At 46.7% G+C, this 17,148-nt stretch overlaps 1 protein-coding gene across 1 annotated transcript in view; it reads right to left on the reverse strand.

The window, feature by feature from the left end:
* Rnf38 (ring finger protein 38) overlaps positions 1–6,588 on the reverse strand; it is a 108,103-nt gene extending 101,515 nt beyond the window's left edge. Inside the window, exon 1 of the mRNA XM_051157420.1 lies at positions 6,336–6,588. Within this exon, the coding sequence (XP_051013377.1) occupies positions 6,336–6,588 (253 nt within the window). The remainder of the gene's footprint in view (positions 1–6,335) is intronic.
* Positions 6,589–17,148: the final 10,560 nt, after the last annotated feature.

Raw genomic sequence — 17,148 nt, forward strand, 5'->3', positions numbered from 1 at the left:
TTGTATAAGTAATAAATAAATCTTTTTAAAAAAAGAACAATCATAGTGTTAAAAAAAAAACAAAAAACTTAAACACCCTGGAGGCCTGCTGTAATGGCTAAATGTAATTCAGAAAGCACCTCAACAAAAACAGGCATTTCACTAATTTCATCATCAAAAACACACCTTCAATATAAGTTTTTTTTTGTCTTCAAGACAGAGTTTCTCTGTGTTATCCTGGCTGTCCTGGAGACCAGGCTGGCCTCGAACTCACAGCGATCCACCTGCCTCTGCCTTCCAAGTACTGAGATTAAAGGCATGCGCCACCACCACCACCCAGCCCAATATAAAAGTCTTAAATGAATCAAGACTAAAAGGACAACTAGTAAATTTGGGCGAGGAAACTCATCCAACTCAAGGGCTAAGTGGTTGTTTCCTAATACCTAGACCTTCTGTCATGGCTTCAAATGGCTGAAGCTCAGACGGAAATAATATGCCAAAACAATCTTAATATCTGCGGAGGGGGTGGAAGGGCAGGAGGGACCTGAGAGAAGGCTAAGGTACTTGTGGCCAAGCCTGATGGCCTCAGTTCTGTCCCTGGAACCTGTATCGTGAGGGAGAAAACAGATTCCTGAAGGCTGACCTCCGTCCTCTGCATCTGCACCCACCCCCCACACAAAGTAAATAATAAGTGTGAAAAGAAAAGGGGCAAGAAGGCCGGGAGTGTGTACAGTGCATGCCTATTAGCATGGCTGAGGCCCTCCCACATTCCCACACATCCTTCTTCTCTCAACTGTAAAATGATACATTGACAGTATGGTAGAAGCCCGTAAATTCTGATAAAAAGTCTTCTTAAGTGAGTCCCTTAGCCACCTGCCTAGAAGTAAGAGGAATTGGCAACCTGGATTAAGTGGGCGTGGCCAATCAGGCATGCACACCTAAACCCTAGCACTGGGGAGCTGCAGCAGGAAAAGCTGTAGCTCTTGACCAGCTCAGCTACATAGAAACTTGAGGCCATGCTGAGCTACATGAGACTCTGTCACAGAAAACTAGAATAACATTGGGGACATAGTTTACTTGGTAAAGTACTTGCCTGAGATGTACCAAAACCTAACACAACATGAAATGGGTTTGGTGGTGCATTCAGGTGTAGGCAAAAATATTAGAAATTCACACCTTTAATAGCAGCACTCAGGAGGCATAGGCAGGTGGATCTCTGAGTTCAGGGCCAGCCTGGTCTACAAAGCAAGTCCAGGACAGCCAGAGCTGTTACACAAAGGTAGCCTGAAACACATAAGGGGGAGGTGGATTTTAAAAAGAAAAAAGAAAAAAGGGGAAAAAAAAAAGCACCAGGTGTGGTGGCACACGCCTTTAATCCCAGCACTCGGGAGGCAGAGGCTGGCAGATCACTGTCTGTAGAGTAAGTCCAGGACAGTACACAGAGAAACCCTGTCTCAAAATCAAAACAAAACAAAACAAACAAACAAACAAACAAACAAAAAAGGGACTATGCTATCTGGGCCTGTAATCTCAGCACCCTGGAGGCAGAGGCAGGTGGATCTCTGTGAGTTCAAGGTCAGCCTGCTCTACAAAGTAAATCCAGGACAGCTAAAGCCAAAAAGAAAAACCCTATTGGGGGGGGGGGGCGCGAGGGGGAGGACTGCAGAGGTTGGCACTGTGTGTCTTTGATCATTCTCCACCTTGAACCTAAAGCTTGCCAATTTAGCTAGTCTATCTAGCCAGCTCATCTGGGGGGTCCTCTGTCTCTAGCTCCCAAGCACTGGGATTATAGGCAGCTGCCTGTCATTTACCTGGTGCAAAGAATCTGAACTTTGAGAGCACTTTACCCATAAGCCATTTCCCCAGCTGCTCCCTTGTCAGTTCTTTATGCTCCACAATGGAGTAAGCATTTTGGTAGGCTATGCCTGCACTGAGAAAGCTGGGGCACGAAGATGGAGAGGAAGGCTGGCCAGCGCTCAGAGGGCCCGGTATCCAAGTGATAAGCATCACAGGGTTCAGATCATACCAGTCAAGGAACAGGAAGAAAACACAGCCTGAGGAAGAGCCCAGGGGCTGGGCTTTGGCAAATCTGAAACAAGTCCTCAAATTCTGGTGCGCATCAGAATCAGGTGTGTGGCCATCTTCTACCAAGTTAATCAGCAGAATGCGCAGGCGCACTTTCACTTCTGACAGAACTCAAACTGCTGATCTAGGTCCGCCAGAAAACTCATAAACACCAGAAACTCCTCCACAACCACCAGAAATTCAAAAGGTATTCCTGGCTGGACAAACAGCTCAGCAATTGAGCAAGGGCCACCCTTGCCAGCACTCACATAGTTGCTTACAACCATAACTGCAGTTCCAAGGGATCCAAAGCCCTCACCTACCCTCAGGCACAAGACATGCTGTGGTACACAATCATACATGCAGGCAAAACATCTATGCTGATATATATATATTTGGGGGGGGGGTTCGAGACAGGGTCTCTCTGTGTACCCTTGGCTGTCCTGGACTCATTTGTAGACCAGGCTGGCCTCGAACTCATACTGATAATTTTTTTTTAATTAAAAATAGTAACAAAGTCTTTTTTTTTTTTTTTTTAAAGTTACTCATGACAAAACTAGGTGACAGGTCAGAAAGGGTAAAAAAGGAGCACCAGCCCAAGTGCAGAACAGATAGACGTAGTTACAAAACAAGTATTATGGGACAAAACTTTGTGCCAACAAGAAAATCAGGGACATGAGAAATAGTCAAACATCTGAAAAATATTTATAATAATACACTTAATCTCTATACCCCACATCCAACATAAACAAATCTTAATTTGTAATTGCCTAATTTGAATTTAAGTAATAGTAAGTACAATTAAAGCTCTTTGCATGCCAGTCTTATCCCACACCTCATCTGCTCTACAAGCACCACTTGTCAATTTCTGTAGTTCCCATGTATGGATATATTTACATTACTGTGTATGTACATAACCACAAAGTTTTCTAAATATACAGGTGGGAAACTTCTGTAAACATTCTTCTGGGATTTGCTCCCCAAACCCATGTCAGGTTTCTGATGTACATCCACTTTTAATGCATCAGCTATAATTTACTGGGTGGAGGGTTGAGACAAGTGTTTAGGTAGCCCATGCTGGCCCTGAACTTTTTCTATTTCCAAAGTACAAGAATTACAAGTATGTGATACCACTGCAGCTTTATCTATTTTTCTCACAGTGCTGTAATAGTCTGTTGTGTGGGGGCGTCAGTGTGCCAGCGAATGCACATGTTGTTTGCAGGTACTCCTGACTACGCATGCCCATGTGGAGGCTAGAGGCAGTTTGAGCATCTTCCTCTACCAGTATCCACATTAGTTTTTTGAGGCAGTGTCTCTCATTGACTCCATAGCTAGACTGGCTAGCCATTAAACCCACAGGTACATCTGTCTCCACACACACACACACACACACACACACTCTCTCTCTCTCTCTCTCTCTCTCTCTCTCTCTCTCTCTCTCTCTCTCTCTCTCTCTCTCCCTCCCTCCTTCCTTCTCCGACTGCAGCAGGCAAACGCTGGCACGGCTGGCTACGGTGCCACCCGTGAGCTGGAGCAGGATGCTGGTACTTCTCTTATATGTATTATTGCCTTTACACATTTTAGATAGATGGGTATGCCAACCAGCGTTTAGCTAGATATTTGTTACACTACTATTCTCCAACGTGGCTGTATCCACTTATGTTCCCACTAACAGTATGGGGGGAAAAAAGTACAATTCATTAATCCCAACAGTCAGAAAGTAGGGAAGGGGCAAATCTGTGAGCTCAAGGCCAGCTACTCCTACATAGCAAGCTCCAGGCCAGCCAGAACTACACGGTGAGACCCTGTCTTTAAAAATATACTCCCTAGGCAGGCATGGTGGCACAGGCCTTTGAACTCCAGCAGTCAGAAGGCAGAGGCAGAGGGATCACTGTGAGTTCAAGGCCAGCCTGGTCTACAAAGTAAGTCTAGGACAGCCAAGGCTACACAGAGAAACCCTGTCTCAAAAAACCAAAAAATACTGCCCCACACGGAGCTACAGATACAGAGTACTGTTGACAGAGTAGTCAGCTTGGGGGAAGCCCTGGGTTCCACTCAAACAAAAACAACAAGGCAACAGAAAGTTTATTTCCCTACAATCTAAATAATGCTCACCAGAGCATTTAAGTTCTGCCTGACTGATAGGTATGACAGAGCATGCACTGCTGTTCAATTTACATTTGTCTGAATACAAGTCTCTGACAAATAAATGTTCTTATGCATACATGCATATGTGTGGACATATCTATTAAACGTGCTTCTTACAGTCATGGTTTGTTTGCACTATTAGAAATCTAACCCAGGGCCTAAAGTATGCTGGACAAGCACTCTACCTTTCTATTACATTTCAAAAGAGGATTTTGAATCGGGAGCACTGGCTCAGCAGTTAAGATCACTGGCTGCTCTTGCAGAGGGCCCAGGCTCAGATCCCAGCACCTACACAAAGGTTCACAACAGCCTGTAACTCCAGTTCCAGAAAACCTGACATTCTGTCCCGGCCTCCATGGGTCCTGCACACATGTGACGCACATACATAGCTGCAGATAAAACACTCAGACACATAAAATACACACACACACACACACACACACACACACACACACACACAGCAAAAACAAAATCCCAGGATGTTCCTAAGTTGCCCAGGCTTTCACCTTCCGGTGGTGAGCCTGGCCTGCAACTCTTGATCCCTTTCCCTCAGTTTCCCTCATGCTGGGAGCACAACCCCAAAGCCCCGTTCCAGCAACACTCAAGATGGAAAACTCAGGTACAGTGCTGGACCTTAAACCAAACTGCGGACTTTATGAGTCAATCTGGACAAAAGCCTTAATTAATTCATTTGCTAATTAGCTCTTCTCTGCCCTCTTTTGTTAAGCCTTACTTCCAAGACAATACCTTAGGCCTGTCCCCTTAGGGATGAGAAAGGAGGAGGTAGGAGATGCTCAGGCCAGCAAGTGTCTATAAAATATTACAACTGTCCTTACTCAAAGAACATGAAATTCTATTAGACCAATAGGTAAACTCTCCAGTGTGGACAGCATTCAGCTTTAAGAGATGCAGTTCAAACTTATGTTTAGTTCCCTTTTTGAAGCATCTCAGTCTTTTTCTCTAAACTAGCTGCCCTCCTTCCCTCCCCTTCAGCCATACCTTCATCTCCCTTCCCCCACAACGACTACAAACCCTCTCCTCTCCCACCATTCCACAGCCTCTACTGGCCTTTCTTCATTGCCTGCTCTCCGTCCATTGCTTTCTCCCTTTCCTCTAAACTGACATCCTCTCTCTTTTCCTAAGATGCACCCAAAGTAAAAGCAACTCACCTGGTCACCCCAAGATTTCTCCCGCATTGTATAGCAAGCAGGAGGGTGACTTGTCCCAACAGTCCTAACTTCCCTCCCACTTCAGGCCTGGGACAGCTAGCTGTTCTTCCTCTGGGAATTCTCCCAGTGTGGTTACGTCTAGAAAAGGCTCCTATAGCCTTTCTGAGGCACACATGCTTTCACCAGGGCTAGATACGTATTTCTGTTCGTGGCATGAACAGAACTCGGGCAATTTCCAGGAAAAGACACTGTATGAACAGGCCTCCTTCCCTTTCTTTCCCGCTGGGCTGGCTGAGCCTGTGCAGTGTGAGGAGGATGACCAAACGGTCCTTGAGACAAGTTTCCAAAGCTCCTCTCCACTAGCTCAATAAAACCCTCTCGGAGCACACACAGCCCCTCCCCGCCCCCACCCCGGTTAGAGTCTTCCTCCCTTGGGCTCCCTGGGGCACTAAGCTCCCGAGGCAGCTCCTGTTTCTCCTACCCACCCATCTTGGTGAGCCCAGGACAGCCAGCTACCCTGGTGGGTGTGCCAGGGCGCAGGCCCCAGCCCACCCCCTCTCCAGACCACTCTAGTCCACAGGGGCTGGGGACTCTGCCTCCTCCCAGCCCCCTCGGCTGGCGGCCCGCGCCAGCTCCAGGGTGGCCCTGGTTCCCAGCCAAGACACCACTCTAGCTGGCTTTGTGACCTTGGGCAAGTCACTTCCCCCGTAAGCCTCAGTTTCCTCCCCGGCCCAGCCGATTCCTCACGAGGTCCTGCCCTGCCCATCCCGCAGGACGGGGCTGCTCAGCGGGTGCGAAAACGCTTTGTGAGGCGCTCGGCCCCGCGGAGGTGAGGGGCTCCGGGGGGGGGGTGTCTCCCCGGCTGGACAAAGCTACGGCGGACAAGGCTCCACCCTCTCCGCGGGACCCCTGGCCCCAGACTGACCCTCACCCCTCCCCGCACAGCCCGCCCCGCCCCGCCGGCGGACCCCGTACCTGCTCCGGGAGCTCTGCCGCAGGCGCCGCCACCCTGCGCCCCGCTCCGAAGAGGCCCGGGGCCCGGAGGGCTGAGGCGGCCGGCGGCTGCGGACTCGGGCCGGGGCGGCGGCGGCGGCGGGGGGCGCGGGCGGCGCGGGGGCCCGAGCTCGGCGGGGCCCGGCCTGGGAGATGACGGCCGAGGTTGGAAGTGCGCGGCGGCGGCAGCGGCGGCGGCGGCGGCGGCGGCCGAGGCGGCGGCGTTTCCGCTCATGGCGGGGCCGCGGGAAGCGGCTCGGGCTGCGACTCGACTCCGGCGCGGCGGGCGCTGGCTGGGCCCGGGCCGGCGGCGAAGGAGGTTGTGGCGGCGACGGAGGCGGCTCCCGGCGGGCCAGGAGGCGGAGCCCGGCCGCGGCGGCGGCGGAGGGGGCGGGGACGCCGGGGGGCGGGGAGGCCGGGCCGCGCCGCCAATGAACGCGGGGCTCCGGGCCGGGGCTCCGGGGCGGCGTCCGGGGGAGAGGCGGGGTGGGGGGGGGGAATCCTCCGCAGCCGCGGCCCGCCCAGGCGGGGAGGCCGGAGCCACAGCCTCAGCGTCCGCGCCCCCCACCCCGCGCCGCCCCGCCCCCGGCCCGCCCCCTGGGCTCCGCCGCCTCGGGCGGTGTCTGCGCCGGGGAGGGTGCCTAGGTCCGCCTGCCCGGCGTCCCACGGCCTGCGCCGCGCGGGCCTGCTTCCTGCTGCCGCCCCCCTGCACGTTGGTCCTCCCTCCCCGCTGTTTCCTCAAAGTTTGTGCCTTGGAGACACTTAGGAAAGAAACTCTCCCTTCGCTTCTGAGGTTCACTGGCGATGGATCGGTCTCTGCGGAGCCCCCAGAGGACCGCAGAGGCGGAGACGGAAGAGTTGGGAAAGAGATGAGCTCCTTTCCCTTGGTCCTGGAGACCCATCTTGAATTCCCACCAGAAGCCAGTCTGGCTCAGCCTTGGCTCGCTCCCATCCCCGACTTTCTCTTCCTCTTTCTCACTTTATATACCCCTCGTTGGTAAAGCACTGACAGGAAGCCGTCCAGGCATCTGGGCCTAATCTCAGAAGAGGGAGAAGCAGTGAAGTGAGAAAACACTTGGGGGTGTCCTGAGGGCTTTCCTATTATTTCGGAAGATTTCTGTGGATTCCGGACTCCCTCTCCCCCAACCCCCGCCTGGCCTCATTTTCTCCTATGTGTTGTTGGAGGCTGAACCCATTTCCCTCCCATCTTTCTCTGGCTGTCGTTATCCATGGAAGAGCAAAATAAATTCAACCATGTGCTGAGTGCCTCTAAGTACAGGCATGTGGGTAAGGGTGCAGCTAAGCTGTTGGCTAGATTGTTTTAATAAATATTATTCTCAGCCTTTCCCTGCATCATGCAAAGAGGCGAGGGCAAAGAAAACCGTCTCTGGCAACAGGCATTTCCAATTCCATGATGGCACTAGATGATGCATTGTTTTTCATCTATCTGGTTATTAGCAATGCCCAGAAATGAAGATACCATGATAGTGAAAATACTGTTCAGGCCTTCAAAAAGCTTGCGATCGATCTCCTTGGAGGTCATAGAGTCTTACAAGTCTTAAGGTGAAAACTGCATCAGAGGAGGTCATTCCTGGTCACATAAGAAATTTGTGTGCAAATTTCGGAGCTACACAGAATCTGTCTCAAAAAAAAAAAAAAAAGAAAGAAAGAAAACAAAACAAAACAAAACTTTTTTTTTTTTTTTTTTTTTGGTTTTTCAAGACAGGGTTTCTCTGTGTAGCCTTAGCTGTCCTAGACTCACTGTGTAAACCAGGCTGGCCTCCAACTCAAAGAGACCCATCTGGCTCTGCCTCTGCTGGGATTAAAAGTGTGCGCCACCACCGCCCAGCCAGTTTAGACTTTTTACCCCCAGAGTCCACACCCCAGTTTCGGTTCTTAGAACTCCAAATTAGAGCAAATGCCTTCAGTGACAGCCCTAAAAGAAACTAGCAGACTAACAATTTAATCTAGCCAGACCGTCAAAGGATGCCTTGAGACCGGGAAAAAATAAGGGACAGGGCCATCAAAGGCTGGAGTCACATCACCCCACCCCACCCCACCCCAGACAGAAACGAAAGCATGGCTAGGTCCTGGCTGCTGTGGCCCTTGTCACTTACATATTCGATCCTCCGTTGGTGATTATTGAGAGAGATGAACACTGGGGGTGTAGGAAACCCGAAGGCTTGATGCAGACATGCAGACATCAGGAGGAAGAAAAGATTGTGAAGAGATCAAACTGGAAAATGTGGTGTGTGCAAGCAGTGCAGCATTATTCAGCTGTAAAGAACAAGGACAGCTCATCACCTGCAGCTAAACAAGTGGACCTGAAAGACGTTATGTTGAGACGGGTACTACGTGTTCCTCTCACATATGCAAAGTTTTACAGAGGAGACCTGATAGGCTATCAGATGGCTCAGCAAGTCAAGGTGCTTGTGGCCGCCAAGCTGGACAACAGAGGGTCCATCCTGAGGACTCACAGGGAGATAAGAGAGAACTGGTTCCTGCAAGCTGTCTTCTGCCATCCATTCTCTCTCTCTCTCTCTCTCTCTCTCTCTCTCTCTCTCTCTCTCTCTCTCTCTCTCTCTCCCTCTCTCTGTGTGTGTGTGTGTGTGTGTGTCTCACACACACATACAAATACATAAATGTAATAATTATCTAATAAAAAATACGAGATAAACATGGACACACATGCCTATAATCCTAGCACTGTAAAGGCAGAGGCAGGAGGAGTGAAGATTTGAAACCAGGCTGAGCTACATAAAGAGAATTTGTGCTTCATGCACAAAAATTTGTAAATATATAGAATAGTGATTTTTGGACACTGGAAATGGTGGGGACTAGGTGGTTAGATTTAATTGGTGCTAATGTTTATGCATACAGGGCAATATGCTGAATCCCATTAATATGTGTAATTAATATGTATTGAAGAGATAAGACCAGAAGCGGGGTGTGGTGGCTCCACCTCCACCTTAATCCTTGTACTTTGGGAGGCAGAGGCAGGCAGATCTCTATGAGTTCGAGGCCAGCTGGTCTACAAAGCAAGTCCAGGACAGCCAAACTACACAGAGAAACCTTGTCTTAATTCGCCCCACCCCACCCCCAAAAAAAAGAAAGAAAGAAAGAAAAAGAAAACATTTTAAAAAAGAAAATACCAGAGGGGCTGAGAGATGGCTCAGTGGTCAAGAGCAGTGGTTGTTCTTCCAGAGGACCCAGGTTCAATTCCCAGCACCTACATAACAGCTCACCCCTGTCTGTAACTCCAGGATCTGACACAAAACATGCAAGTAAAACCACCAATGCACATAAAGTAAAAACAAAATATTTTTAAAAAGAAAAAAGAATAAGACTAGAGCTGAGCCTGGTGGCACACACCTGAAATCCCAGCATTCAGGGAGGCAGAGGCAGGTAGATCTCTGAGTTTGAGGCCACCCTAGTCTACGAAGCAAGTCCAGAACAGCCAAGGCTACACAGAGAAACCCTGTCTCGGGAAAGAAGGAAAAAAAAAAAAAAGATAAGACCAGATTATGAAGTCTTTTTAAAAAATTTAATTTATTTTTATTTTATGTGCATTGTATGTCTACGGGTGTCAGATTTTGGAGTTACAATTGTGAGCTGCCATGTGGGTGCTGGGAATTGAACCCAGTTCCTCTGGAAGAACAGTCAGTGCTCCCAACCGCTGAGCCATCTCTCCAGCCCAAGATTATGAAGTCTTAAATGCCATGTTGTATAGGTGTTTGCACTGACTTATGAAATAAAGGAGCTTGATAGAGTCACTGAGAAAGCGGCATCATTAGGAGGCGCGTTGGGAACACTCTGGCTGCTATATAGAAGGTGGGTCAGAAGGAAACAAGATGGGCAAGAAAAGAGGCCACAAAGTCTTAGGCAAGAAAGATGTAAACGGAGGTCCTGACAGTAGGGGAGAGGCATGAATGGGTAGTTGAGCCTCAGTGTTTATGAACACTGTCTGTTCTCTTACCCATGAGGGAGGGCTGAGTGTGGCCGGTGTAGGCCAGTGGGTGACTTGCTAGGGTCAATTCTCTCTTCCCATGTGAAATGTCAAGGATTTAACTCAACTTTGTTTATTTGATACCCCTTAAGGCACAAGGGCTAAGTGGCTTGGACTGAAATCAGCACCATAAAATTGCTAGTGTTCCTAGAGTGGGGGGGGCAATGATTTATAAAGGGGAGAAAACAACAGAACTACCCCACTTCACATTTTCTTCTTCTTCATGTTTTCTTTTCATTGTGGTAAAATGTATGCAGCATGCAATGTATCATTCTAAGCCCTTGCCAGTATGCTGTTGTAATTTCAAGTGGCACTAGCTGGCAGAGCAATGGCATGTAGTCTATACTGCGATCCATCCCCACTTCTTTATCTCAAATAAAAACTGTCTACTCAGTAAATAAGAACCCAGTTAACTGCTTCTCCCAGCCCTGACTTACCTGTCTCTGTCTCTGGGATGCCATAATCCTTTTCTTTTCTTTTTCTTTTTCTTTCTTTTTTTCTTTTCTTTTCTTTTTTTTCATGATGCTTTTCTTTTTCTTTTAACGTGGTCTTAGAAATAGAGCATAGGATCTGGCTTGTGTTGGGCAATACTTTCTGTCTCTGTGAATTTAAGTATTCTAAGGTCCTCACACAAGCTGAATACCCATATGTTTGTCTTCTTTTGTCTATCTAAATCATTTTTTTTCAATTGCATGTTTTCAAGATTTATTCAAGAGGTAGCACACATCAGTGTCTCTTTCCTCTTTAAAGCTGAATAATACTCTCTTTATTTACTCACCATATTTTGGACATCCAGGCATCTGCCCATGGACACTTATGTCATTCTCACCTTTGGAGTATTGGGAATAACACTTCTGCAAATGCTGGATTATTTATTTGTTTGAATCCCTCTTTTAGTTATATTGAATATGCTGCAGTGAATGGGATTGCATCTCTTTTTTTTTTTTTTTTTTTTGCTTGTTCGTTTGTTTGTTTGTTTGTTTGTCTCATTGGTTGGTTTTTTGAGACAGCGTTTCTCTGTGTAGCTTTGGCTGACCTAGACTTACTTTGTAGGCCAGGCTGGTCTTGAACTCACAGAGACCCGCCTGCCTTTGCCTCCCGGGTGCTGGTTTTTCTTTTCTGAGACAGAGAATATTAGTTACTTCTCTGTTGCTGTGTTAAACCATTACCAAAGGTGACTTATAAGAGAAAGAGTTTATTTTAGCTTAAGGCTCCAGAGGGAGAACCCACTCTTCTGAGGGAATCTTCCACTACCTGCTAACCCCAAGCCCTGAAGGAGCGAGTTCATGTAAAACTACAGAACAAGGTAAAGTTAAGAAAAAAGAGCCAAGTAGTCATATAAGTATTACAGACTAGTGGTTTTGTTTTTGTTTTTTTTTTGAGGTTTACTAACTGAAGGAAAACTTAGGGTGAACTGAGGTCAATGGAAATTATCACTGCACCTGGCAACATAGTAGGACCAGCAAAGCCTAGTGAAGAATAGAACGAAGGGGCTGAGGCAGGGGTTGAGGTTTGTTGTTGCTGTTGGTGGTGGTGGTTTTGTTTCTGCTTCTTTAGTTTAGAAGCTTAGAATGTTTGCTAGTTGGCTGATTTTATTTTATTTTTTAGGCAGTGGCCTCATATACCAGGCTGGCCTTCAACACTTGATCCTTCTACCTCTACCTCTAAGTGTGAGAATGACAGATCTAGAGTGCCACCACATCTGGCAAGGAGATAACAAACATAGGTGGAGCCCATAGAGCTTTCCCTGATCTACTGGAGGATGGTGACCATTTTCCTTACTGTGTGAAACCCGTGTATGTGAGCCTGCTCTTCTCCTTTTCTTTTTGAATGGTGTCAGAGATCAAAACCCGCATCATGTGTACGAGAGAACTGATCTTCCACTGAGCCACATCTCTGGTCTGATTTCTTTAGACTAGACTCCCTCCTTAAGTATGACTGTGACCCCAGTTTTTTGTTTGGTGTTTTTTTTTTTTTTTTTTGGTTTGTTTGTTTGTTTTGGGTTTTTGTTGTTGTTGTTGTTGTTTGATACTGTTTTTGTTTTTTAGGTTTTTTTGGGTTTTGGGTTTTTGGTTTTTGGGTTGTGTGTGTGCGTGTGTGTGTGTGTGTGTGTGTGTGTGTGTGTGTGTGTGTGTGTGTTTTGTTTTGTTTTTTATAACAAGGCCTCCTGTAGTCCAGTCTGGCTGTCAAGCTGCTTCTGACCCCACAGCTTCCATGCCACAGGAGATGGGATTAATGATGGGCACTAATACACATGGCTTGCCTCAATCTTTTTTCTTTAATGGTTTTACTTTCCAGAAAAACTGTGGCCATTTTCTGTTAATCTAGTCATTTACTTATTTTTATTTAAATAGAAAGTTGACTTATCATATTTCTCATCTGAAAGTCACCTCTTGTTTTTTTTTTTTTTTTTTTTTTTTTGCTTGTTTGTTTGCTTATTATTATTTCTCTCTTACTCATCCTGTTCCCACTCCTCCCCCTCCCCCTTTTTTTGACAAAGTCTCCTGTAGTCCAGGCTGGCCTCAAACTCAGACTCACTGTGTAACTAAAGATGGCCATGGTCTTCTGGCCTCCACCTCCCAAGTGCTACACCACACCCAGCTTCGCCAGGTCCACCATGACCACCAAACACAAGCCCTTATCAGTCTTTTTTTCTTTCTTCCCTGAAGGCCGTCATTCCAGTATATTTCCAGTTTGTAGATGTTTATTTAACATATAAATTATTGTTTTAAATACATGTATTTTCTACTTAGGGAAATAGAATTGTATAGCTTTCCTCCTTGTTTTTGCTTCCTCATTAAAGCATGTTGTTTGTTTGGTGTGTGTGTGTGTGTGTGTGTGTGTGTGTGTGTGTGTGTGTGCCTACAAGTGCCATAGTATGAGAGTGAAGGGCAGAGGATACTTTGGGGGAATCATCTCTCTCCTTCCACCATGTCAAAACTGAACACAGGTCATCAGGCTTGGTATCAAGCACCTTTATGCAGTGAGCCATCAGGGTAGCCCCATGTGTCTTTTCCTTCTTTCTTCATATGTGTGTGTGTGTGTGTGTGTGTATACCAGAGGAGGGCACTGAATCCTATAGGACTACAGTTATAGACAGTTTTGAGTCCCCATGTGGGTGCTGGGAATTGGGAATTGAATTCAGGACCTCTGGGAGAGCAGCCAGAGCTCTTAACTACTGAGCCATCTCTCCAGCACATGTTTTTTGTTATGGTTTGGTTTGGGTGGGTTTTTTTTTTGTGTGGTTTTTTTTTTTTTTTGTGTTTTTTTTTTTTTTTTTTTTTTTTGAGTCAGAGTTTCTCTGTGTAGCCTTGGCTGCCCAGGACTGTTTGTAGACCAGACTGGCCTCGAACTCACAGCCATCCAGCTGTTTCTGCTTCCTGAGTGCTGGGACTAAAGGCGTGCGCTACCACACCCAGCTCTTGTTTGGTTTTTCAAGACAGGGTCTCTCTGTGTAGCCTTGGCTGTCCTGGACTAACTTTGTAAAGCAGGCTGGCTTTGAACTCACAGCGACCCACCTGCCTCTGCCTCTCCAGTGCTGGGATTAAAGGTGTGTGCCTCTACGCCCAGCTTTCCCACATTTTTTTAAAGGGAGGAACAGTTATGGAAGCACACTAACATCAAACTATTTCTAAGCTCTGCTCTGTTAGCCATCCATAGTGGCACACATCTCTGATCCGAATACTTGAGAAGTAGAAGCAGGAAGATCAGGAGTTCAAGGCCAGCCTTGGCTACAGAAGACACTTCAAGGTCAGCTACCATTCTAGGAGACCTCTCCAGAACAGACTAGGCAGTGAGGTCTACAGTGCTGCTGCTAATGACTGCATATACTCCACTCAGCCCTCGGTGGCCAAGGACTTGGTCCATAGCAGACACCTAAGCTGCCTCCAGCCCACCACAACCCAAACCAGTGCTGCACAACAGATGTGATAACACAGGCCTAGGATGCCAGTGCTCAGGATGTAGAAACAGGACAAGCAGCCCAAGTTCAGGGCCAGCTTGTTCTACGTAGTGAATTCCATGTAGGTCAGGGGTACACAGAAAAATCCTATGAAGAGAGAGAAATCCCAAAAGGCATTTTCATGAATATCTTCACACCCCATTATAGGAGCTGTGAGGAAAGGTCTCTGAATTATAAATACAGCAGGAGAATATTGTCATACTTCTCCCATACAGGTGTGAGCCACCATACCAGATTTTTTTTTTCATTTGCTGGTAGGTGTAGGTTTGTGTTTTCATTTAGTCGTTTGTTTGTTGTTTGTTTGTTTTGAGAAAAGACCTCAGGTAGCTCAGGGTGAACTCAAACTCTGAATATGTATGCAAAGATGACCTCAACCTTCCCTTCCTCCACTACCTTTTATCACATCCTTAATCCTATATTCATTGCTGCTTCTTTTAGAGACCAATTTGGTCTATAATTGATTGTAATTCATTGGTTTCTTCTCTTTCCCCCGAGACAGGGTTTCTCTGTGTAGCCTTGGCTGTCCTGGACTCACTTTGTAGACCAGGCTGGCCTCGAACTCACAGCGATGCGCCTGCCTCTGCCTCCCAAGTGCTGGGATTAAAGGCGTGCGCCACCACCGCCCGGCTGACTGTAATACATTGAATAATGTGCTACATGAGTCATAATGAGACTCACAGAGAGACAGAGAGAGAGAGAGAGAGAGAGAGAAGAGAGAGACAGAGACAGAGACAGAGACAGAGATTTAGAAAGGGGGAAAAAACCCAACTCACCAGCATCAAAAATACTATACCATGTGGTTGCTGGGAATTGAACTCAGGCCCTCTGGAGGAGCAGACAGTGCTCTTAACCGCTGAGCTACTTCTCCAGTGCAATGTGTGATATCTTAATCTTCAATCCCAGCACTCAGGAGGCAGAGGCAGGCGGCAATCTGTGAGTATGAAGCTAGCCTAGTTTATATAGGAAGTTCTAAGGTAGCCAAGGCTATATAATGAGACTATTTCAAAAAAAAAAAAAAATTAAAGGAAATACTATGAAACCAATTTCTTTTGGCAGGAACTGGATCATTAGAGTGAAAGAATAAAGCGGTTAACCTACCATTGAGGAAGAAATTAGATTCTTCCCTGTTTGATGAGGGGAAACCTTTCTTTACAGAAGAATGTCAGCTAATACATGTAGTAGGATTGATAGAATTAGAAAAACCACCATTTTGCAAACTCCGGCAAGATAGCTGAATCAAGGAAGGATCATCTGTAAATGTTAACCTATTTCAAAAGAAATAAAAAATGGCCAATCTGCTACTGTATGAATTTCCCACCATTTGCTTGCTCTACAAACATTCCCAGTTTCTTTTCTGCCTCCGTGAAAGGCAGTAGTGACTTCTCAGTTACAAATACAATGGCCTTTTCTCAGGTCTGGCCTTCCAAGACCTCTTCAAAGACTTTAACAAGAGAGGGCACTTCCTTTTCTTGTAACTATCTCTTTTCATCCACTAAAGATAAGTTATTAGCTGCGCAACAAATCCCTCTAACATTTACAGTCTTAAAAACATTCTCGTTTCTCATGATTCTTGCTGTAGATGTAGCTCTGGAGAGTGGCTGGGGCTGGATTCATCGGAAAGCTAAACAGGGCTCAAGATGGCCTTTCAGTCTGCGCATGGGGGCGTATGCCTGGAGACCCAGCACTCAGGAAGCAGAGGCAGGCAGCTTCCTGTGAGTCCCAGGCCACAGGCATGCTCCCGCCACACCTAGCACGCAGTGCTTCTTATAAGACAATTTATGCTATCTTACTTTCCATTCGGTATATGAATGTGCCTCATCCACTAATTAATTAAAGTATTGGGGCCCTGGAGAGACGGCTCAAAGGTTAAGAGCACTGTCTGTTCTTTCAAAGGTCCTGAGTTCAAGTCCCAGCAACCACATGGTAGCTCACAACCATCTATAATGAGATCTGATGCCCTCTTCTGAGGTACATGTGTATACATAATAAATGAATAAATCTTTAATTCCAGCATTGTTTCTTTTTGATTGTTTGCTTTGTTTGTTTTTTGCTGTTCTTATTTTCTTTTTGTTTTTTGTTTTTGAGACAGGTTCTTATAAATTTCAGGCTGATCCCAAACTCAGCAAGTGACAAGGCTGCCCTAGACAGCTTGGCCTTCTTATCTCCACTTCCCAAATGCTGGTGACAGTCGGTGACACTCATATTCTACTTTTCCTGGCCAACAGTGGTTCCTTTAGAGAAGAAAAGGAGAGGCAGAATCTCATTACATTAACTAGCCTGGTCTTCTGGTTGATCTTCAACACATAGTGTCAAATAGTCCTCCTGGCTCCGTGTCCACAGTAGCCAGGACCACAGGCCCATTGCTTGGTTTTTCTTGTTTCTCTCTGTCTCTCTGCACCCCCTCTCTCCTTTTTTTCCTCCTTCTCTCCTTTGTTTGTCTCTTCCTTCCTTCCTTCCTTCTTTTTGCCCTGGGGATTGAAGCCAGGGCCTTCCACATACAAGAACTCTTCCTCCCAGCTCCTTCTCCAGCCTCCTTTCTGCCTTGAGACTGGGTTTCACTAAATTTCCCAGACTGGCTTTGAACTTGCACTGTAGCCCAGGCTGCCCTTGAACTTTTAATCATCCCACTCAGCTGCCCAGGAACTTGTGATTACATTCTTGCGTCACCAGGCCCAGCTTTTTGTTTCAGTTTTTCTGTTGTCAGTGATTACGGTTTAATTTTTAAGGATGTATTTAGCCATATCTAATGCAAGGCAAAGTTTGAAAATTTTTTCACCAAGACTTTCAAGAAAAACAATTTAGTTTTCATAGACCAGAAATTGGGTCCT

Source organism: Acomys russatus, chromosome 2 (genome assembly GCF_903995435.1).
Source record: "Acomys russatus chromosome 2, mAcoRus1.1, whole genome shotgun sequence".
NCBI lineage: Eukaryota > Metazoa > Chordata > Mammalia > Rodentia > Muridae > Acomys > Acomys russatus.